We start from the raw sequence: 23,390 nt of genomic DNA on the forward strand, positions 1-23,390 counted from the left end.
ACCAACCACCCAATCCGAGAAAAGTGCATCAAAATCGGCCTCCCGTGAGGCAGGAGTCGGTCCCTGGTTCTCATAGTGTCAACCGGATGGTTTCCATATGGGGGTGTATCAGACCAACCACCCAATCCGAGAAAATTGCATAAAAATCGGCCTCCGTGAGGCAGGAGTCGGTCCCTGGTTCTCATAGTGTCAACCGGATGGTTTCCATATGGGGGTGTATGACCAACCACCCAATCCGAGAAAAGTGCATCAAAATCGGCCTCCCGTGAGGCAGGAGTCGGTCCCTGGTTCTCATAGTGTCAACCGGATGGTTTCCATATGGGGGTGTATGACCAACCACCCAATCCGAGAAAAGTGCATCAAAATCGGCCTCCCGTGAGGCAGGAGTCGGTCCCCTGGTTCTCATAGTGTCAACCGGATGGTTTCCATATGGGGGTGTATGACCAACCACCCAATCCGAGAAAAGTGCATCAAAATCGGCCTCCCGTGAGGCAGGAGTCGGTCCCTGGTTCTCATAGTGTCAACCGGATGGTTTCCATATGGGGGTGTATGACCAACCACCCAATCCGAGAAAAGTGCATCAAAATCGGCCTCCCGTGAGGCAGGAGTCGGTCCCTGGTTCTCATAGTGTCAACCGGATGGTTTCCATATGGGGGTGTATGACCAACCACCCAATCCGAGAAAAGTGCATCAAAATCGGCCTCCCGTGAGGCAGGAGTCGGTCCCTGGTTCTCATAGTGTCAACCGGATGGTTTCCATATGGGGGTGTATGACCAACCACCCAATCCGAGAAAAGTGCATCAAAATCGGCCTCCCGTGAGGCAGGAGTCGGTCCCTGGTTCTCATAGTGTCAACCGGATGGTTTCCATATGGGGGTGTATGACCAACCACCCAATCCGAGAAAAGTGCATCAAAATCGGCCTCCCGTGAGGCAGGAGTCGGTCCCTGGTTCTCATAGTGTCAACCGGATGGTTTCCATATGGGGGTGTATGACCACCAACCCCAATCCGAGAAAAGTGCATCAAAATCGGCCTCCCGTGAGGCAGGAGTCGGTCCCTGGTTCTCATAGTGTCAACCGGATGGTTTCCATATGGGGGTGTATGACCAACCACCCAATCCGAGAAAAGTGCATCAAAATCGGCCTCCCGTGAGGCAGGAGTCGGTCCCTGGTTCTCATAGTGTCAACCGGATGGTTTCCATATGGGGGTGTATGACCAACCACCCAATCCGAGAAAAGTGCATCAAAATCGGCCTCCCGTGAGGCAGGAGTCGGTCCCTGGTTCTCATAGTGTCAACCGGATGGTTTCCATATGGGGGTGTCTGACCAACCACCCAATCCGAGAAAAGTGCATCAAAATCGGCCTCCCGTGAGGCAGGAGTCGGTCCCTGGTTCTCATAGTGTCAACCGGATGGTTTCCATATGGGGGTGTATGACCAACACCCAATCCGAGAAAAGTGCATCAAAATCGGCCTCCCGTGAGGCAGGAGTCGGTCCCTGGTTCTCATAGTGTCAACCGGATGGTTTCCATATGGGGGTGTATGACCAACCACCCCAATCCGAGAAAAGTGCATCAAAATCGGCCTCCCGTGAGGCAGGAGTCGGTCCCTGGTTCTCATAGTGTCAACCGGATGGTTTCCATATGGGGGTGTATGACCAACCACCCAATCCGAGAAAAGTGCATCAAAATCGGCCTCCCGTGAGGCAGGAGTCGGTCCCTGGTTCTCATAGTGTCAACCGGATGGTTTCCATATGGGGGTGTCTGACCACCCCCAATCCGAGAAAAGTGCATCAAAATCGGCCTCCCGTGAGGCAGGAGTCGGTCCCTGGTTCTCATAGTGTCAACCGGATGGTTTCCATATGGGGGTGTATGACCAACCACCCAATCCGAGAAAAGTGCATCAAAATCGGCCTCCCGTGAGGCAGGAGTCGGTCCCTGGTTCTCATAGTGTCAACCGGATGGTTTCCATATGGGGGTGTATGACCAACCACCCAATCCGAGAAAAGTGCATCAAAATCGGCCTCCCGTGAGGCAGGAGTCGGTCCCTGGTTCTCATAGTGTCAACCGGATGGTTTCCATATGGGGGTGTATGACCAACCACCCAATCCGAGAAAAGTGCATCAAAATCGGCTCCCGTGAGGCAGGAGTCGGTCCCTGGTTCTCATAGTGTCAACCGGATGGTTTCCATATGGGGGTGTCTGACCAACACCCCAATCCGAGAAAAGTGCATCAAAATCGGCCTCCCGTGAGGCAGGAGTCGGTCCCTGGTTCTCATAGTGTCAACCGGATGGTTTCCATATGGGGGTGTATGACCAACCACCCAATCCGAGAAAAGTGCATCAAAATCGGCCTCCCGTGAGGCAGGAGTCGGTCCCTGGTTCTCATAGTGTCAACCGGATGGTTTCCATATGGGGGTGTATGACCAACAACCCAATCCGAGAAAAGTGCATCAAAATCGGCCTCCCGTGAGGCAGGAGTCGGTCCCTGGTTCTCATAGTGTCAACCGGATGGTTTCCATATGGGGGTGTATGACCAACCACCCAATCCGAGAAAAGTGCATCAAAATCGGCCTCCCGTGAGGCAGGAGTCGGTCCCTGGTTCTCATAGTGTCAACCGGATGGTTTCCATATGGGGGTGTATGACCAACCACCCAATCCGAGAAAAGTGCATCAAAATCGGCCTCCCGTGAGGCAGGAGTCGGTCCCTGGTTCTCATAGTGTCAACCGGATGGTTTCCATATGGGGGTGTATGACCAACCACCCAATCCGAGAAAAGTGCATCAAAATCGGCCTTCCGTGAGGCAGGAGTCGGTCCTGGTTCTCATAGTGTCAACCTGGATGGTTTCCATATGGGGGTGTATGACCAACCACCCAATCCGAGAAAAGTGCATCAAAATCGGCCTCCCGTGAGGCAGGAGTCGGTCCCTGGTTCTCATAGTGTCAACCGGATGGTTTCCATATGGGGGTGTATGACCAACCACCCCAATCCGAGAAAAGTGCATCAAAATCGGCCTCCCGTGAGGCAGGAGTCGGTCCCTGGTTCTCATAGTGTCAACCGGATGGTTTCCATATGGGGGTGTATGACCAACCACCCAATCCGAGAAAAGTGCATCAAAATCGGCCTCCCGTGAGGCAGGAGTCGGTCCCTGGTTCTCATAGTGTCAACCGGATGGTTTCCATATGGGGGTGTATGACCAACCACCCAATCCGAGAAAAGTGCATCAAAATCGGCCTCCCGTGAGGCAGGAGTCGGTCCCTGGTTCTCATAGTGTCAACCGGATGGTTTCCATATGGGGGTGTATGACCAACCACCCAATCCGAGAAAATTGCATCAAAATCGGCCTCCCGTGAGGCAGGAGTCGGTCCCTGGTTCTCATAGTGTCAACCGGATGGTTTCCATATGGGGGTGTATGACCAACCACCCAATCCGAGAAAAGTGCATCAAAATCGGCCTCCCGTGAGGCAGGAGTCGGTCCCTGGTTCTCATAGTGTCAACCGGATGGTTTCCATATGGGGGTGTCTGACCAACACCCCAATCCGAGAAAAGTGCATCAAAATCGGCCTCCCGTGAGGCAGGAGTCGGTCCCTGGTTCTCATAGTGTCAACCGGATGGTTTCCATATGGGGGGTGTATGACCAACCACCCAATCCGAGAAAAGTGCATCAAAATCGGCCTCCCGTGAGGCAGGAGTCGGTCCCTGGTTCTCATAGTGTCAACCGGATGGTTTCCATATGGGGGTGTATGACCAACCACCCAATCCGAGAAAAGTGCATCAAAATCGGCCTCCCGTGAGGCAGGAGTCGGTCCCTGGTTCTCATAGTGTCAACCGGATGGTTTCCATATGGGGGTGTATGACCAACCACCCAATCCGAGAAAAGTGCATCAAAATCGGCCTCCCGTGAGGCAGGAGTCAGTCCCTGGTTCTCATAGTGTCAACCGGATGGTTTCCATATGGGGGTGTCTGACCAACCACCCAATCCGAGAAAAGTGCATCAAAATCGGCCTTCCGTGAGGCAGGAGTCGGTCCCTGGTTCTCATAGTGTCAACCGGATGGTTTCCATATGGGGGTGTCTGACCAACACCCAATCCGAGAAAAGTGCATCAAAATCGGCCTCCGTGAGGCAGGAGTCGGTCCCTGGTTCTCATAGTGTCAACCGGATGGTTTCCATATGGGGGTGTATGACCAACACCCCAATCCGAGAAAAGTGCATCAAAATCGGCCTCCCGTGAGGCAGGAGTCGGTCCCTGGTTCTCATAGTGTCAACCGGATGGTTTCCATATGGGGGTGTATGACCAACCACCCAATCCGAGAAAAGTGCATCAAAATCGGCCTCCCGTGAGGCAGGAGTCGGTCCCTGGTTCTCATAGTGTCAACCGGATGGTTTCCATATGGGGGTGTCTGACCAACACCCCAATCCGAGAAAAGTGCATCAAAATCGGCCTCCCGTGAGGCAGGAGTCGGTCCCTGGTTCTCATAGTGTCAACCGGATGGTTTCCATATGGGGGTGTATGACCAACCACCCAATCCGAGAAAAGTGCATCAAAATCGGCCTCCCGTGAGGCAGGAGTCGGTCCCTGGTTCTCATAGTGTCAACCGGATGGTTTCCATATGGGGGTGTATGACCAACCACCCAATCCGAGAAAAGTGCATCAAAATCGGCCTCCCGTGAGGCAGGAGTCGGTCCCTGGTTCTCATGGTGTCAACCGGATGGTTTCCATATGGGGGTGTATGACCAACCACCCAATCCGAGAAAAGTGCATCAAAATCGGCCTTCCGTGAGGCAGGAGTCGGTCCCTGGTTCTCATAGTGTCAACCGGATGGTTTCCATATGGGGGTGTATGACCAACCACCCAATCCGAGAAAAGTGCATCAAAATCGGCCTCCCGTGAGGCAGGAGTCGGTCCCTGGTTCTCATAGTGTCAACCGGATGGTTTCCATATGGGGGTGTATGACCAACCACCCAATCCGAGAAAATTGCATCAAAATCGGCCTCCCGTGAGGCAGGAGTCGGTCCCTGGTTCTCATAGTGTCAACCGGATGGTTTCCATATGGGGGTGTATGACCAACCACCCAATCCGAGAAAAGTGCATCAAAATCGGCCTCCCGTGAGGCAGGAGTCGGTCCCTGGTTCTCATAGTGTCAACCGGATGGTTTCCATATGGGGGTGTCTGACCAACACCCCAATCCGAGAAAAGTGCATCAAAATCGGCCTCCCGTGAGGCAGGAGTCGGTCCCTGGTTCTCATAGTGTCAACCGGATGGTTTCCATATGGGGGTGTATGACCAACCACCCAATCCGAGAAAAGTGCATCAAAATCGGCCTCCCGTGAGGCAGGAGTCGGTCCCTGGTTCTCATAGTGTCAACCGGATGGTTTCCATATGGGGGTGTATGACCAACCACCCAATCCGAGAAAAGTGCATCAAAATCGGCCTCCCGTGAGGCAGGAGTCGGTCCCTGGTTCTCATAGTGTCAACCGGATGGTTTCCATATGGGGGTGTATGACCAACCACCCAATCCGAGAAGGCCCATATTAAATGGATTTTTCGAACAGGGAGTCGGAAATGGGGCTTGCTCCGTCCGCTCCACGCATCGACCCGGTATTGCAGTACCTCCGGGAACGGTGCAACACTTTTCTCCCATTGTCAAGGAAAACAACTACACGGAGGTAGGTAAAACAGCCAGCAGAAGAAGAGAGGGGAAAAAAAATTTCCAAACTGAAAGAAGGGCGAAGCGCTTTTCGTGCGGTCCAGCGTTTTCCCGCCCTTTTTCTTAAAAAAAAAAAAAAAAAAAAAAAAAAGGTTATTTGGTTTGGCATTCACCAGGATAGTGTCTGTCTGTCTGTCTGTCTGTCTGTCTGTCTGTCTGTCTGTCTGTCTGTCTGTCTGTTTTTCACCAAAAAAAGAACAAATACTTCACCAGGATAGTGGGTCTGTGTCTGTCTGTGTGTTTGTCTGTGACTTTTTCCCCTGCACAGCCCCCGAAAACTTGGCGAGTGGGTTCGGGGACAACCCGCGAGAAGCCGGCCTTGAGTAAACAGAGTGCATCTCGGGCCCCGACCTCTGACTTCCATACGACTCTGGTTTCTCTTCATTACGCACAAGCCTTTCGCCTTTTACTAAAGACTTCCGTGGAGAGGAACACTTACGAGTTCAACGTATTTTTGGAGGGGCTTTGCTTCTGGCAGAGCCCGATATCTTGTTTCAAGAGAAATCAACAGAGACGGCGTCTGCCTGCCTGCCTGCCGCGCAGACGCATTAGCGACTTTTTGGAGAAACACTTGACGCATTAGCGACTTTTTGGAGAAAAAAACACTTGCCTGTCGCCATGGAAACGTGGAGTGGTGGCGATGGGAGGAGCACACTAGCCAAACCGCTGAGGTCTCCCGAGACCCCCGGGCGCCCGGCGGGTGCAGGGTTCAATTTGTGGGTTATCGCTTCTCGGCCTTTTGGCTAAGATCAAGTGTAGTATCTGTTCTTATCAGTTTAATATCTGATACGTCCCCCATTGGGGGACTACATATTAAATGGATTTTTCGAACAGGGAGTCAGAAATGGGGCTTGCTCCGTCCGCTCCACGCATCGACCCGGTATTGCAGTACCTCCGGGAACGGTGCAACACTTTTCTCCCATTGTCAAGGAAAACAACTACACGGAGGTAGGTAAAACAGCCAGCAGAAGAAGAGAGGGGAAAAAAAATTTCCAAACTGAAAGAAGGGCGAAGCGCTTTTCGTGCGGTCCAGCGTTTTCCCGCCCTTTTTCTTAAAAAAAAAAAAAAAAAAAAAAAAAAAAAGGTTATTTGGTTTGGCATTCACCAGGATAGTGTCTGTCTGTCTGTCTGTCTGTCTGTCTGTCTGTCTGTCTGTCTGTCTGTCTGTCTGTCTGTCTGTTTTTCACCAAAAAAAGAACAAATACTTCACCAGGATAGTGGGTCTGTGTCTGTCTGTGTGTTTGTCTGTGACTTTTTCCCCTGCACAGCCCCCGAAAACTTGGCGAGTGGGTTCGGGGACAACCCGCGAGAAGCCGGCCTTGAGTAAACAGAGTGCATCTCGGGCCCCGACCTCTGACTTCCATACGACTCTGGTTTCTCTTCATTACGCACAAGCCTTTCGCCTTTTACTAAAGACTTCCGTGGAGAGGAACACTTACGAGTTCAACGTATTTTTGGAGGGGCTTTGCTTCTGGCAGAGCCCGATATCTTGTTTCAAGAGAAATCAACAGAGACGGCGTCTGCCTGCCTGCCTGCCGCGCAGACGCATTAGCGACTTTTTGGAGAAACACTTGACGCATTAGCGACTTTTTGGAGAAAAAAACACTTGCCTGTCGCCATGGAAACGTGGAGTGGTGGCGATGGGAGGAGCACACTAGCCAAACCGCTGAGGTCTCCCGAGACCCCCGGGCGCCCGGCGGGTGCAGGGTTCAATTTGTGGGTTATCGCTTCTCGGCCTTTTGGCTAAGATCAAGTGTAGTATCTCGCTGTACTTGATTTTGAGAAGTGATCTGAAAATTGTGCTTTGTTAAAAATTGTTTTTTCCTGTTTCACTATTGTTTTTTGTCCTGGTAGGTGGTGGTTTGGTGGTGGACTACAGGTGCACCAGCATCTGTAGGGTGAGTTAAGTGTTTTCTTCCTTTCTTTAATTATTTATTTTCTTGTGTTAGCTTGTTGTTGTGTGTTTTTTGTGTTTACTTTAGAAAAAAACCCAAAAAAATATTATCTGTTCTGTGTTTGCTCGTTGTTGTTTCTTTTGTTATTCTTATCTTTCTTATTTTTTGTTCTTTGTGTTTCCCCATCCTTGTAGCCCTAGTTTCCCATTAGTTTTACCCCTTTGTTTTCTGTTTGTGTTTGCTAGCTTGGTTGGCTTGCTGGCTGGCCGGCCTGTCTAGCTTTTAGCTTGGCTGGCCTGCTAGCCTCCTCGCCCCTTAGGCTTGGCAGGCATTGTTTGTCCCTTTCTGTTCGTATTGTACCCCCCCTGTAACCCATCCATACCCCCTCAAATTGTATTTCCATCCCCTGAACTTTCCCTTGTCTTGGTTTGTTTATTGACTTTTGTGTTCACTTGGGGGGCCATTTTGTTGGCTGGCCGGCCTGCTAGCTGGTTAGCTTAGTCTGGCCTGCTGGTGAGGCCTGCTAGCCTTCCTCGCCCCTCAATTTGGCTTGTTTTGTGAGTATTTGTTGGTTTTTTCTGTGTCCTGTCACCCCATCCATATTATTTCCCTCGTTTTATACCCATTTTCCACTCTTGTTTGTTTTGTCATCTGGGAGGTTTTGCATCCGGCCTGCTAGCTTGTTAGCTTAGACTGACTTGCTAGCACGGCCTGCTAGCCTCCTAGCCCTTGTACATTGTTTGTTTGGTGTGTTTTTTGTATTATATTTCCCATCCTTCCCTCGTGTCCCTCTTGTTTGCTTGTTTGATTGTTTGTTTGTTTAATTTGTCAACTGGGAGGTTTTAGCACCCGGCCTGCTAGCTTGTCAGTTTAGTCTGACTTGCTAGTGCGGCCTGCTAGCCTCCTATCCCCTGTAAATTTGTTTGTTTGGTGTGTTTTTTATTATTTTTCCCATCCTCCCCTCGTGTCCTTTTGTGTTTAGTTTAAACCCCTTCCCCCCACAGTCTTTCCCTATTGTTGATAAGTTTAGTTGGGTGCTGTGCTAGGTAGTTTGTTTTGTGTCCCGGGAATTGGTAGGCCCTGTTAGCTTAGCATAGCTGGGCCTGCCAGCCTCCCCCACTATTTTATTGTGTCTTTTTTTTTTATCACTGGTGTTGGGTTAAAGGGAGTGGGCCTCCATCATGTCAGCAGCACAGGCTGGCATGCGGAGGCACCACGCCGTGCGCCTCCTGTTAAAGGAGAAGGGAGGGAAATTAATGGAGTTATCCCGGTTGGATTTCTCCAGAAAATTCCTCCAAAAGGAACTCCGTTTCATTCCTGCGCAGGTGAACTGCATCCTAACCCTCCCATATGGGAAGGGTTTTGATGTCAGTTTCGCCGACGCCAGCTTCCTGAGGGAGTTCTGGGGGAAACTCCAGAACTCCCAGAACAAGCAGGGATCCCTCGCAGCAATGTTTGAGGTGATTAAGCTGACGGATAATAGCATTAAAACTGTTATTATCCGTATGTACAACGAAACGGTACAGCCGGAGGACGTTGCAGTATGGTTGGGCAGGTACTGCAACGTGAAGGGGCCCCTGACCCAGGTGAAGGATCCCGACGGGATCTGGACAGGGGCCTGGAGGGTGACTGTCCAGCAAAGGGAGGATCCCGGGGGCTATGGTGGGTTGAAAGCCATCCCATCCACCATAGTCCTCGGAGAGAACAGGGGCCATGTTCACTACCAGGACCAGCCCAAGCTGTGCCGTAAGTGTGGTGAACATGGCCACCTAGCAGACGCCTGTGACAAGGTGGTCTGCATGAAGTGCCGGGAGGTGGGCCACCGCTACGAGGATTGCACGAATGGAAGGTCGTGCAACCTCTGTGGCGAGCGGTCCCACCTCATCCGCAGCTGCCCCTCCTCCTGGGCCAATAAGGTCAGGGCTGGCAGGATGGAGGCGGCGGCTGCGGACCGGGCTTCCGAGCGCCAGAAGAAGGAAGCGGCAGTTGCCAAGGTAGCGGTAGTGGAGGAGGTGGTAGAGGAGGTGGTGGTGGCGGTAGCGGAGGAGGTGGCGGTAGTGGAGGAGGTGGTGGCGGTTGTCGAGGAAGTGGTGGCAGTAGTGGAGGAAGTGGTAGATAAGGTGGAGTGCGCGGAAGGTGCGGTGGTGGGAGAAGTGGGAGTGGAGGCAAAAACCCTCCCCACCCCAACCCCCCCGCCCCAGACTGAAGCGACCTCTGAAGGAGAAAGGGCCGAGAAAGACGGCTCTGGAGAAATGTTGAGTGAGAGCTCCCCAAGTGGGTCGGACAGCATGATGACAGTGTCGGAAACGACACTGTCAAGCGGAGAGAGTGTGGGAAAGGTGGGAGAGACCCTGGGCGAACACCTTCCCCTAAGGAAGAGAAACGCCGAGGAGCTCTCCGACCCCGAACAGGGCGAGGAAAAAAAGGGGAAGTTGGAGTGGGAGAGCTCCCAGGGGGAGGATGAGTCCAGGGTCTTCCCATCAAACTCCCCCAACCAAGAATCGTTTTTAAACCCTGTTTTTACCTCCTCTCCCTGCCATCCCCCCTTACCCCGCAGGGAGAGAGAGACAGCTTCTAAAAAATAACCCCTTTTAAACTGTTTTAATGCCTTCTTTCTTCTTTAGCACTGTTTTTACTAACCTCTTTTATGGCTTTTAACATCACCACTATAAATGTTAGAAGTATAAAGACCGAATTAAGAGCACAATCTGTTTTATCCTTTTTAGAAAGTTTTAACTCAGATGTGTTTTTATTACAGGAGTGTGGTCTACCCTTTTTAACCTCTTACAGCAAATGGGAGAAGAAGTGGCAGCACGGGCCCTCCATTTGGAGTGGTTCCAATTTTAATAAAAACGATGGTGTTGCTATTTTAATCAAGACCCCACAGGTGGTGGTGAAGGGGAGCACAGTGGTGGTTGGGGGACGTGCTCTTTTAGCCAAATGTAGTTTTATGGGGAGGGATTTTAACGTGCTAAATGTGTATGGTTTTAATAACAAACATGACCGGTGCGCACTTTTAGAAGACCTGCAGTCCCACATGCTGGGGAGGGATCCTCTAGTGGTGGGTGGGGATTTTAACTGTGTTTTAAGTAGAGCAGACAGGAGAGGGGCGGGAGAAGATTTTAAGGTAGATAGGTCTAGCGTTTTATTGCAAGGGTTGTGCAGGGATTTTAAACTAACTGACTGTTTTAAAACCCTGCATCCAAGAGAGGAGGGCTTCACCTGGACCAGTGGTGACGGCACCAGAGCCTCTCGCATTGACTATCTGTTCACCCGCGACTGCCCGCCAACTGATGCTAGAATAACCCCTGCTTTCTTCTCAGATCACGTGATGCTGACGTGCACCCTTTCACTAACTTCGGGTGTGACTGTAGGAAGAGGGCCCTGGAAACTGAACTGCTCCCTTTTAGAAGATGATAGAGTAGTTAGCCAGTACAGGGAGCAGTTCAGCCAGTGGCAGACGTTACAGGACTTCTTTGACACACGAGCACAGTGGTGGGAAATGGTGAAGGGTAAGACGAGGACCTTCTTTAGAGAGATAGGAAAGAGAAAAAGTAAAGAAAAAGATAGACGCATGTTGGGACTGCAGAAGCGACTGGAACGTTATTTTAACCTAAATCAACAGGGCTTTGATTTTAACCAGGAAATAAAAGAAGTTAAGAAAGAGATGGCATTTTTAGCAGAACAGAAGAGTAAGGGGGTTATTTTAAGAAGTAAAGAAAGGGAATTAGAAGAGGGGGAGAAATGCACGAGGTACTTTTTTAAGAAGATAGTTAGTAAGGGTAGGATAATGACAGGGTTAAAGGACAAAGATGGGTTTTTAAAAACAGACACAGAGGGTATAAAAGAGGTAGTCGAGGATTTTTATGGGGAACTGTTTGGTTTTAAAGATGTGTGTGAGGAAACAATGGAGGAGGTTTTATCATACATCGACAGAATTTTACCCAACACAGACGACCTAATAAAAGACCTGACGATGACCGAACTGGACAAAGGACTGAGACATTTTAAAGGGGGTAAATCACCGGGGGAGGACGGCCTCCCTTTGGAGTTTTATCTGACCTTTTGGGATGTTTTAGCCGACGAACTTCTGACTGTTTTTACTGACTTTGAACACCTTGACAGACTACCTGACAGTTTTAGAACAGGGATAGTGACTCTTTTACATAAGAAAAATGACAGGACTGACCTTAAAAACTGGAGACCGATCACCCTTTTAAACTTTGACTATAAACTTTTTACCAAGGTTTTAACACTCAGAATGTCTTCTGTTTTAGGGGAGGTGATCCACCCGGATCAAGCCTGTGCCATTCCAGGAAGGAAGATCACGGACAGCCTAGTACTGATCAGAGATGCCATCTGTTATGCGAGAGACAGAAACATGCGGCTTATAGTCCTAAATTTAGATTTTGAGAAAGCTTTCGATCGGGTCTCGCACCAGTACCTCTTCAAGGTACTGCAAAAAATGGGATTTCCTGAAAGGTTTCTAGCGTGGGTGGGATTGCTGTATGGGGACATCACCAGCAGAATCCTTGTAAATGGGCATTTGTCAAGAGCAGTGGGAGTACACTGCGGCGTCCGTCAGGGATGTCCATTATCTCCCCTCCTGTTTGTGGCCTGCATAGAACCACTGGCACAGGTCTTGAGAAGGGACCAACGGATCAGTGGGGTGGGAATCCCGGGGAGTGGGGGGATGACCGCCAAGTGCGTTTTTTACATGGACGACGTCAACATTTTATGCACTGACCTTTTATCTGTTGACAGGACTCTGGACAGGACTGACTGGTACGGACGAGCCTCTGGGGCGAGACTGAACAGAGACAAGACAGAGGCCCAATTTTTCGGACCGTGGGCAGACTCAGACTTGACAGGACTACCACTGACTGTTAGGATGACGGACATTAGGGTTCTAGGGGTTAAATTTGACAGGGAGGGAGGTGGTAGTGGGAATTGGACCGGGACTTTAGGGACAGTTAGACAGAGACTAGGGTTTTGGGGACTGAGACAGCTGACTTTTGAGGGCAAGGTTTTAATCATCAAGGCTGTGATTTTACCTGTGCTTTTATTGATCAGTTCTGTTTTTATCCCCCCACGAAAAACTCTTTTAGCTCTGGACCGGATGTTGTTTTATTTTTTGTGGGGAAGCAAGTGGGAGAGGCTGAGGAGGGAGGTGGTAAAGAGGCCCAGGTTCAAGGGGGGGAAAGGCTTGCCTGACCTCTACTTGTTCCTGGGCAGCCGCTACACAGCTTTACATCTCACTCTTGCCACCTCCCCGGTCAGCAACAAGACCCAGGCCCTCGCACGGTTCTGGCTGGGGTCTTACCTCAGGTCTCTGAGGCTGATCCCAGTCGACCTGCGAGCCCCAGTCTCTTTCCTGCTCCCCACACACTATGCACAGCTCCAAAAGTTTTTAAGACATTTTAAACTGGAAAAAGAGCCTGTCACTGTTTTAACTAAACACCGCTCTCTTCTCTCTCTTGTGCAGGAACGGGAACCGGTGTGTCCAGTGCGCGGGCTTGCTGTAGGCGAGCCCTCAACGGTTTGGCGCAACGTGTCCCATCCTGCTCTGCTGAATCGGCACCGTGACCTGTCCTGGATGGTCGCCCACGAGATCCTCCCGGTCAGGGCCGTTATGCACTCCCGGGGCATGGCGAGGACATCCGCGTGCCCCCGACCAGGCTGCGGCCAAGAAGAGTCGGTGAGGCACTTGCTCTGGGAGTGCAGAGCCGCACGGGACCTGTGGAAGGAAGCAGGCCCCCTGATCTCCCCACGCCTGCCAGCAGGGGAGGACCTAACGCCCCAGCTCGTGCTGTATGGGGTGGGCCGAAGGCCTATAACAACAAAGGCCTTCGCACAACTCTGGCCCACCCTCACGTGTCTGAAGGACGCACTGTGGTCCTCCCGCAACCTGCTGGTAGGGAAACAGGTTGAGACCACCCCCCAGGCAGTGGCTTTGGTAGCCACGGAAGCCCTGGGGTGGTACGAACGACAGGGGGCCTCGACCCCAGGCGAAGGGTCCCCCACAACACCCAAGGTCCCGGCGGCCACGGCCTGACAGCGCTGCGGCGCCTAGGGCGATGCGCCTAGGGGAGGAGTCTCCTCTGGGCCCCGACGGACGGGTACGGAGTTGATTCAGGAAGAGCAAGAGGAGGCTTTTTCGATAAGGACTCACCCCGTTTTTGTACAAAAGACCGAAGACAGCTTTTTTAACAAAGGGACTTTTTGACAGGCTTTTTATGTCTTAAAAACTGTTTTAACTTTGTTAAATCATGTACACACATTTTAAAATGGCTTTTACTAATTGGCTTTTACAGGAATAGGTACTTTTATGTAGGATTGTTTTATTGTTTTAAATAAACAACATGTACCTTTTAAAATGTAACTGTAATGTAATGCTGGTTTTTAATGCACTTTATGCCGTTTTTATGTGTGTAAATGAATTTCAAATGTGAGCTGTTTTAAAGGAATTGACAAATAAAAACTTTTCCAAAAGAAAAAATCTGTTCTTATCAGTTTAATATCTGATACGTCCCCCATTGGGGGACTACATATTAAATGGATTTTTCGAACAGGGAGTCGGAAATGGGGCTTGCTCCGTCCGCTCCACGCATCGACCCGGTATTGCAGTACCTCCGGGAACGGTGCAACACTTTTCTCCCATTGTCAAGGAAAACAACTACACGGAGGTAGGTAAAACAGCCAGCAGAAGAAGAGAGGGGAAAAAAAATTTCCAAACTGAAAGAAGGGCGAAGCGCTTTTCGTGCGGTCCAGCGTTTTCCCGCCCTTTTTCTTAAAAAAAAAAAAAAAAAAAAAAAAAAGGTTATTTGGTTTGGCATTCACCAGGATAGTGTCTGTCTGTCTGTCTGTCTGTCTGTCTGTCTGTCTGTCTGTCTGTCTGTCTGTCTGTTTTTCACCAAAAAAAGAACAAATACTTCACCAGGATAGTGGGTCTGTGTCTGTCTGTGTGTTTGTCTGTGACTTTTTCCCCTGCACAGCCCCCGAAAACTTGGCGAGTGGGTTCGGGGACAACCCGCGAGAAGCCGGCCTTGAGTAAACAGAGTGCATCTCGGGCCCCGACCTCTGACTTCCATACGACTCTGGTTTCTCTTCATTACGCACAAGCCTTTCGCCTTTTACTAAAGACTTCCGTGGAGAGGAACACTTACGAGTTCAACGTATTTTTGGAGGGGCTTTGCTTCTGGCAGAGCCCGATATCTTGTTTCAAGAGAAATCAACAGAGACGGCGTCTGCCTGCCTGCCTGCCGCGCAGACGCATTAGCGACTTTTTGGAGAAACACTTGACGCATTAGCGACTTTTTGGAGAAAAAAACACTTGCCTGTCGCCATGGAAACGTGGAGTGGTGGCGATGGGAGGAGCACACTAGCCAAACCGCTGAGGTCTCCCGAGACCCCCGGGCGCCCGGCGGGTGCAGGGTTCAATTTGTGGGTTATCGCTTCTCGGCCTTTTGGCTAAGATCAAGTGTAGTATCTGTTCTTATCAGTTTAATATCTGATACGTCCCCCATTGGGGGACTACATATTAAATGGATTTTTCGAACAGGGAGTCAGAAATGGGGCTTGCTCCGTCCGCTCCACGCATCGACCCGGTATTGCAGTACCTCCGGGAACGGTGCAACACTTTTCTCCCATTGTCAAGGAAAACAACTACACGGAGGTAGGTAAAACAGCCAGCAGAAGAAGAGAGGGGAAAAAAAATTTCCAAACTGAAAGAAGGGCGAAGCGCTTTTCGTGCGGTCCAGCGTTTTCCCGCCCTTTTTCTTAAAAAAAAAAAAAAAAAAAAAAAAAAAAAGGTTATTTGGTTTGGCATTCACCAGGATAGTGTCTGTCTGTCTGTCTGTCTGTCTGTCTGTCTGTCTGTCTGTCTGTCTGTCTGTCTGTCTGTCTGTTTTTCACCAAAAAAAGAACAAATACTTCACCAGGATAGTGGGTCTGTGTCTGTCTGTGTGTTTGTCTGTGACTTTTTCCCCTGCACAGCCCCCGAAAACTTGGCGAGTGGGTTCGGGGACAACCCGCGAGAAGCCGGCCTTGAGTAAACAGAGTGCATCTCGGGCCCCGACCTCTGACTTCCATACGACTCTGGTTTCTCTTCATTACGCACAAGCCTTTCGCCTTTTACTAAAGACTTCCGTGGAGAGGAACACTTACGAGTTCAACGTATTTTTGGAGGGGCTTTGCTTCTGGCAGAGCCCGATATCTTGTTTCAAGAGAAATCAACAGAGACGGCGTCTGCCTGCCTGCCTGCCGCGCAGACGCATTAGCGACTTTTTGGAGAAACACTTGACGCATTAGCGACTTTTTGGAGAAAAAAACACTTGCCTGTCGCCATGGAAACGTGGAGTGGTGGCGATGGGAGGAGCACACTAGCCAAACCGCTGAGGTCTCCCGAGACCCCCGGGCGCCCGGCGGGTGCAGGGTTCAATTTGTGGGTTATCGCTTCTCGGCCTTTTGGCTCAGATCAAGCTTGGTACCGAGGTGCCCCAAAGCCCGCTGAGTCAGGAGGTCGAAGGAAGGTAGGAGGGAGGAGGGTGCTTAGCCTTTTGGATTTCGAGGGAGCCGGATTTTTTTCGGGTTTTCATTTTTCATTGGCTTCTTTGGATAAAGAGAGCTTTTTTGGTTAAAAGATGGAGCAGCAGAAGCCAATACCAGGGATGGGTTTGGCGAACACGCTAAGGTTTTCCTGGACGGACAAGGAGATGGAGCCGTGGGGAAGGGAGACGTTTGGGAGAAATATACTGATGGGGTGCCTGAAGCTACAGGTGAAGGATGTTCTCTGTCTTCAGGGGAACCCGTTGGAGAACTCATATGATGTGACTTTCCACTTGGAGGAGATGCATGACAGTGTGATGAAGAAGGTGAGAGAAGGGAAAGGAGCAAGACCTCTGTGCCATTACGAGGTGACCAGCCTGGCAAGGAATAATTTCAGGGTGGTCACCGTAATGATGTACAATCCGCATGTGAAGGATGAGGAGGTGAGGGCCTTTCTGGGGAGATATGTTGATAACGTCTCCTCAGCGAGGTACCTCAGGGACTCCCTGGGATTCTGGAACGGGAGGAGAGGGTTCCAGGTGCTTCTCAGGGAGGATCCGAAGGGTTTGGGTGGCTACCTCCATCCTCCGGCAATGTTCTCCCTGGGGGCTGACAGGGGGACATTGTTTTATGCCCGTCAGCCTCCGTTCTGCAGGCGGTGTATGGTATACGGCCATATCCTGGCCTCTTGCAACAACAGAAAGTGTAGGTTCTGTGGGTCGGGAGAGCACGAGGCCAAGGATTGTGACGAGCCCAAGGCTTGCCATGGGTGTGGCTCGGTAGCACACCTGTGGCGTGATTGCCCGACTCGTAAGAGGTCGTATGCGTCTGCAGCTGGAGGGGGAGCGGGGGATGGGGGGAGAGGAGAAAGTAAGGGAGCGGATGACAGTAATGGCACAGGGGAAAAGAATGCACAGGAAGAGGACGGGAGGAAGGAGGCTGCGAGAGGAGAGGGGCGAGGAGAAGAGAAGGCTGGAACAAGTGGAGAGGAGGGGAAGGAGGCGGAAGGAGGTGAAGGAGCGGAGAAGAAGGAGGCTGGGGCAGTGGAGAGAGAGGAGGAGGAGGAGGAGGAGGAAACGGTGACGGGAATGGAAGGAGAAGCAGAGACGGGACCAGAAGAAGGAGCGGAGAAGGGAGAAGGAGTGAAGGAGTGGGGGGACAGCGTGATGGACAGCATGTCGAGCGCCTTGGTTGAAGAGATGAGGGGAATGGTGGAGGAGATAGCGGAGAAGGGGGGTGGTGTCTCCCCGTTGCCTCCAACACCAAAGAAGAAGAAAGGGAAGAGGAGGGGGGGCTCGACAGGCTGTGAGGGGGAGGGGAGTGGGGGAGGGGGGGTAGGGGAGGGGTTGGCCAAGCGAGGGATGGGGGAGGGAAGAACGCCCTTGTCCTCGTTGGTTTCCTCAGCCCCTCAATGTTTGGTGGAGGGTGACTCCCAGGGGCTGGTTCAGGCCTGGTTGTCTGAGGGGGGATCTCAACTCCTGTTTGGGGTGGGGGGGTCCCCTACTACGAGCTCAGCAGCCTACAGGGAGGGAGGAGTGGAGGGTGTTGAGGGGGAACCCAGGATGCAGGGCTTTACAAGGCTTAACACTATGCCTGCATCCTGGGTTGGAGAGATGGGGGAGGACGGGGGGACGTCAGGAGAGGAGAAGACGTCCCTGCCGGACGAGATGGAGCAGGGGAGCATCGGGTGAGTCTCCTGTTTTTGGGTTTGTTTGGTTTCCATTTTGTTGATGTGAAGTCTATTTTATAATGGATCTTTCTGTTAATATTTTCAGTTTAAATGTAAGGGGGTTGAGGGATTTTGTTAAGAGGAGGGCAGTTTTTAGTTTTTTGGAAGGGGTGGGTTTTGATGTTTGTTTTTTACAGGAGGTTCACCTGAGGGATGGAGGGGATGTTGAAAGGTTTAAGAGGGAGTGGGATAAGGGGGAGTCAGTTTGGGGTATAGGTGGGGTTCATTCAACAGGGGTGGGGATTTTGTTTGGGAATAGGGAGGTGAGAGTAGAAGATACTTTTGTTGTGATACAGGGCAGGGTTTTGGGGGTGGATGTTACTTTTAGGGATAGTAGGTATAGGTTAGTGGGGGTGTATGGGCCACAGGTGGCGGCAGACAGGAGAGAGATGGTGGACTGTCTGGCGCCCCTGTGTGTTACAAATAGGCACTTGGTGATAGGAGGGGATTTTAATATAGATTTAGGGGTAGGGGGGGATAGCAGTGCAGGAGCCATCACCGGGCTGATGGCTTGCCATGGTTTGGTTGATGGTGGCCTGCACACTACTCCGACAATGGCTGGTCCCACGTGGCGCAACTCCCGGGGGGTTGCGCGGAGGCTGGACTACATTTTTATATCCAGGTCTTTGGGTAAGTTGTCTGGGCGGCTGTTGCCTGTTTTCTTTTCAGATCACGACGGGGTGCTCCTGCAGGTGGGGTCGCCAGTCTGCCTCTTCGGTAGGGGGTACTGGAAATTAGATCGGGATGTGTTGGAGGAGCAAGTTTTCGTTGACGCCTTTTGCATTTTCTTTCGGAGGATGGAAGGCCTCCGGTCCATGTGTGAGGGGGTGTTAGAGTGGTGGGATTTAGTTAAGGTTAGGATTAGGGCCTTTATAATAGGATATTGTAAGAGGGAAAAAAGGGAGGAAAGGAGGGAGGTGGATCGTATCCAAAGGTTGCTCGAACTCGAGTACGAGGCAGGCAACCTCGGCGGGTCGATTGACTGGGAGAGATCAGCAGCCCTGAAGGCGCAGCTCAGGGAGCTGCAGGAGCGGAAGGCTCGAGCTTTCCTGGAGCGTGCGCATAATGGCTTTCTTGAACATAATGAGACTTGTTCCGCTATGTTCTTTAAGTCGGTTAGGAGTAGACAGAGTAGGAAGGTAATGAATGGGGTTAGGGAAGAAAATGGTAGGATAGTCAGAGAGCCAGAGGAGATGGTCAGGGTGACAACTGACCATTTCCGAGGTTTATTTAAGGAGAGGGAAATAGATGTAGAGCAGGGAAATGTGTTTTTAGAACACTTGTCCCGGCGTTTGCCGGAGGACATTAGAGAAGCGATGGAGGCTCAGATTTCCCTAGAAGAGGTTGAGAGCGCTCTTAGGAGGATGGGAAAAGGGAAGGTGCCCGGGATGGATGGGTTGCCGGCCGAGTTTTATCTCAAGTTTTGGGGTATACTTGGACCGGTGGTCCTTGAAGTCTTGAAGGCCATCCTTGGGACGGGGGTCCTGGGGGGATCAATGGCTGTTGGTGTGCTGTCACTTCTTTATAAGAAGGGGGAAGTAACAGACCTTGGCAACTGGCGGCCGTTGACCATGCTGTGCGTAGACTACAAGATACTTGCAAAGGTTTTAGCAGACCGGTTGCGCACAGCCCTTCCCTACGTCGTCCACGAGGATCAGACGTGCGGGGTAGAGGGTCGCTCCATTAGATGGAACCTACAGTTGATCAGGGACTCCATCGCTTGGGTAGAAGATAGAGGGTTGCCTCTAATGGTAGCAGCGCTAGATCAGGCGAAAGCCTTTGATCGCGTGAATAGGTCTTTTCTATTCAGGGTGTTAGGTAGATTAGGATTTGGGGATGAGTTTATAGGATGGATCCGTACATTATATGTCGGAGCGGGGTGCCGGGTTAGCGTAAACAGTCACTTGGGTGACGTTTTTGACCTCGAGTCTGGGGTCAGGCAGGGGTGCCCGCTCTCGGCTCTCCTCTTCGTTCTGTACATGGAGCCTCTGGGGGCTGCCATTAGGGCAGACACAGGGGTGGAGGGCTTGTTGATTCCTGGAAGCGGTGGGTTGCGCGTCAAGTTGACGCAGTACGCCGATGACACTTCCTTGCTGCTTTGCAAGGACTCGTGCCTGACAAGGTCCCTTGCCATTATTGGGGACTTCACCCGGGCGTCGGGAGCGGTTCTTAACCACGCAAAGTCTTCCGTTAAGTTCTTCGGAAGATGGCGTGGTAGGACGGATGTGCCCGGGGGGTTATCTCTCTGTAAGGGGGCCCTGAGGATTCTCGGGGTCCATTTTGAGACCTCCGGCTCAGCGACGCTGAACTGGAACATGGGTATCGCAGTGGTACAGAGGAAGCTAGCGATGTGGAGGGCTAGGTCATTGTCCTTTATAGGCAAGGTCCTGGTTCTCAAGGTGGATGTATTGCCGTCTCTTTTGTACTTGGCATACATCTACCCATTGCCGGCTTGTCTGAGGAGGCCTCTGGTGAGGCTAGTGTTTCAGTTCATGTGGGGTGGCAGGTACGAGTGGGTCGCCAGGGAGCGCATGCTCTGCCCCATCGGGGAGGGAGGTAGGGGGGTACCACATTTCCCCCTCAAGCTGGACACAATTTTTGTTTCTTTTCTGTTGACGGAGCTTGCTAAGCCGGTAATACACCCGTCCGGTTACCTCCTGCGGGTGTTCTTCTCGTATCAGGCGAGAAGCGTAATGGTGTGGTCTAACGCGGGTCCTCGGGCGGAACAGCTGCCGTGGCACTTCGGCCATGCGGCCAAGTGGCTGCGTGCACACCCCGAGGTTGAAGTTGCCCGAGTAGGTTTAGACCACAGGCACCTGTACGAGGAGGTCAGACAGGCAGGGAGTCTGGCGCCGGTAGTGGGCATCCCGGCAGTGGTGTGGGAGGGAGTGCAGGCGCGGGGCCTGGACAATAGGCTCAAGGACCTGAATTGGTTGAGCCTCCACAAGTGTTTGCCGGTACGGTCCATCATGTACCGACATGGCTTGGCGCGATCCCCCACCTGCCCAAGAACCTCTTGTGGCGGGGAGGAGACTGTGCGTCATGTATTTTGGGACTGTGCCTTTGCCGGAGTAGTATGGGCTAGGGCACGGGTGTTGTTAGGAAGGGTAAGAGGGGATTTTGTGTTGACGTGGGCGAAGTTAGAGAGGGGTGTAGGGAGAGCGAGAGGGACAGGGAGGGATAGGTTTCTGCTCTGGCTTCTCATGAGTCTCTTTAAAAGGGGGCTGTGGGAAGCCAGGCAGAACATGGTCAAGACAGGGAGAGATTGGGGGGTGGAAGGGGTAGTGAGGAGGGTGGAAGGAGATTTGAGGGGGAGGATGAAGAGGGAGGAGAGGAAGTGGGGGCAGCACGCTGCCCGGGAGAGGTGGAAAGGGGGTTTAGGGCTGGGGTTAAGTTAGATGGTTTAATGGGGAGTTTAGGGACGGGGAGATATAGGGAGAGGTAGTTTGTAGGATGACGGGGAGGGAAGATGCTCCCCTGAGTTTTTGTTTGGGGTTTGTTTTTGTTTTGATTTAAAAATGCCAATATTATTTGAGTGGGAATGGAATGTATGATTTTGTAAAGTATGAATGGCATTGAACGTAATAAATAATTTTTTCAAAAAAAAATCTGTTCTTATCAGTTTAATATCTGATACGTCCCCCATTGGGGGACTACATATTAAATGGATTTTTCGAACAGGGAGTCGGAAATGGGGCTTGCTCCGTCCGCTCCACGCATCGACCCGGTATTGCAGTACCTCCGGGAACGGTGCAACACTTTTCTCCCATTGTCAAGGAAAACAACTACACGGAGGTAGGTAAAACAGCCAGCAGAAGAAGAGAGGGGAAAAAAAATTTCCAAACTGAAAGAAGGGCGAAGCGCTTTTCGTGCGGTCCAGCGTTTTCCCGCCCTTTTTCTTAAAAAAAAAAGGTTATTTGGTTTGGCATTCACCAGGATAGTGTCTGTCTGTCTGTCTGTCTGTCTGTCTGTCTGTCTGTCTGTCTGTCTGTCTGTCTGTTTTTCACCAAAAAAAGAACAAATACTTCACCAGGATAGTGGGTCTGTGTCTGTCTGTGTGTTTGTCTGTGACTTTTTCCCCTGCACAGCCCCCGAAAACTTGGCGAGTGGGTTCGGGGACAACCCGCGAGAAGCCGGCCTTGAGTAAACAGAGTGCATCTCGGGCCCCGACCTCTGACTTCCATACGACTCTGGTTTCTCTTCATTACGCACAAGCCTTTCGCCTTTTACTAAAGACTTCCGTGGAGAGGAACACTTACGAGTTCAACGTATTTTTGGAGGGGCTTTGCTTCTGGCAGAGCCCGATATCTTGTTTCAAGAGAAATCAACAGAGACGGCGTCTGCCTGCCTGCCTGCCGCGCAGACGCATTAGCGACTTTTTGGAGAAACACTTGACGCATTAGCGACTTTTTGGAGAAAAAAACACTTGCCTGTCGCCATGGAAACGTGGAGTGGTGGCGATGGGAGGAGCACACTAGCCAAACCGCTGAGGTCTCCCGAGACCCCCGGGCGCCCGGCGGGTGCAGGGTTCAATTTGTGGGTTATCGCTTCTCGGCCTTTTGGCTCAGATCAAGCTTGGTACCGAGGTGCCCCAAAGCCCGCTGAGTCAGGAGGTCGAAGGAAGGCAGGAGGGAGGAGGGTGTTTAACCTTTTCGAATTGGTGGAAACCGGTTTTTCGGGTTTTCATTATTCATTTGGCTTCTTTTGTTAAGAGAGCCTTTTTTTGGGAAGAAATGGAGCAGCAGAAGACAACACCTGGGATGGGACTGGCCAACACGGTGAGGTTTACATGGACGGACAAGGAGATGGACCCGTGGGGAAGAGAGACATTCGGAAGAAATATCTTGATGGGGTACTTGAAGCTTCAAGTAAAAGACGTGCTTTGCCTTCAAGGGAACCCTTTGGAGAATGCATACGATGTAACTTTCCACTTGGAAGAAAAGCATGAGGGAGTCATGAAGAAGGTGAAAGAAGGAAAAGGAGCAAGACCCCTGTGCCATTATGAGGTGACCAGCCTGGCAAGGAACAATTTCAGGGTGGTCACCGTGACTATGTATAATCCGCACGTAAAGGATGAGGAGGTGAGGGCCTTTCTGGGGAGATACGTGGACAACGTCTCCTCAGTGAGGCACCTCAGGGACTCCCTGGGATTCTGGAACGGGAGGAGAGGGTTCCAGGTCCTTCTCAGGGAGGACCCGAAGGGTTTGGGTGGCTACCTCCATCCTCCGGCAATGTTCTCCCTGGGGGCTGACAGGGGGACATTGTTTTATGCCCGTCAGCCTCCGTTCTGCAGGCGGTGTATGGCCTACGGCCATATCCTGGCCTCGTGCAACACCAGAAAATGCAGGTTCTGTGGATCGGGAGAGCACGAGGCCAAGGACTGTGACGAGCCCAAGGCTTGCCACGGGTGTGGCTCGGTAGCACACCTGTGGCGTGATTGCCCGGCTCGTAAGAGGTCATACGCGTCTGCAGCTGGAGGGGGAACGGGGGATGGGGGGAGAAGAGAAAGTAAGG

General features: G+C 51.6%; 1 protein-coding gene across 1 annotated transcript; it reads left to right on the forward strand.

Annotated features, from left to right (window-relative positions):
- The first annotated feature begins 7,537 nt into the window (after positions 1–7,537).
- Positions 7,538–13,741, forward strand: LOC311125534 (uncharacterized protein). The gene is made up of 2 exons (XM_084199570.1): positions 7,538–7,603; positions 13,086–13,741. Exon 2 carries the CDS (start codon positions 13,197–13,199, stop codon positions 13,653–13,655), a length of 459 nt encoding a protein of 152 aa, XP_084055696.1. The 5' UTR covers positions 7,538–7,603; positions 13,086–13,196; the 3' UTR covers positions 13,656–13,741.
- The last annotated feature ends 9,649 nt before the right edge of the window (positions 13,742–23,390 follow it).

This window comes from Coregonus lavaretus (assembly GCF_964263955.1).
Source record: "Coregonus lavaretus genome assembly, contig: HAP1_SCAFFOLD_2706, whole genome shotgun sequence".
NCBI classification, from domain to species: Eukaryota; Metazoa; Chordata; class Actinopteri; order Salmoniformes; family Salmonidae; genus Coregonus; species Coregonus lavaretus.

What these genes read in the sequence shown, in the direction of transcription:
- LOC311125534 (XM_084199570.1), top strand. Translation starts at nt 13,197, where the DNA reads ATGGTCGCCCACGAGATCCTCCCGGTCAGGGCCGTTATGCACTCCCGG.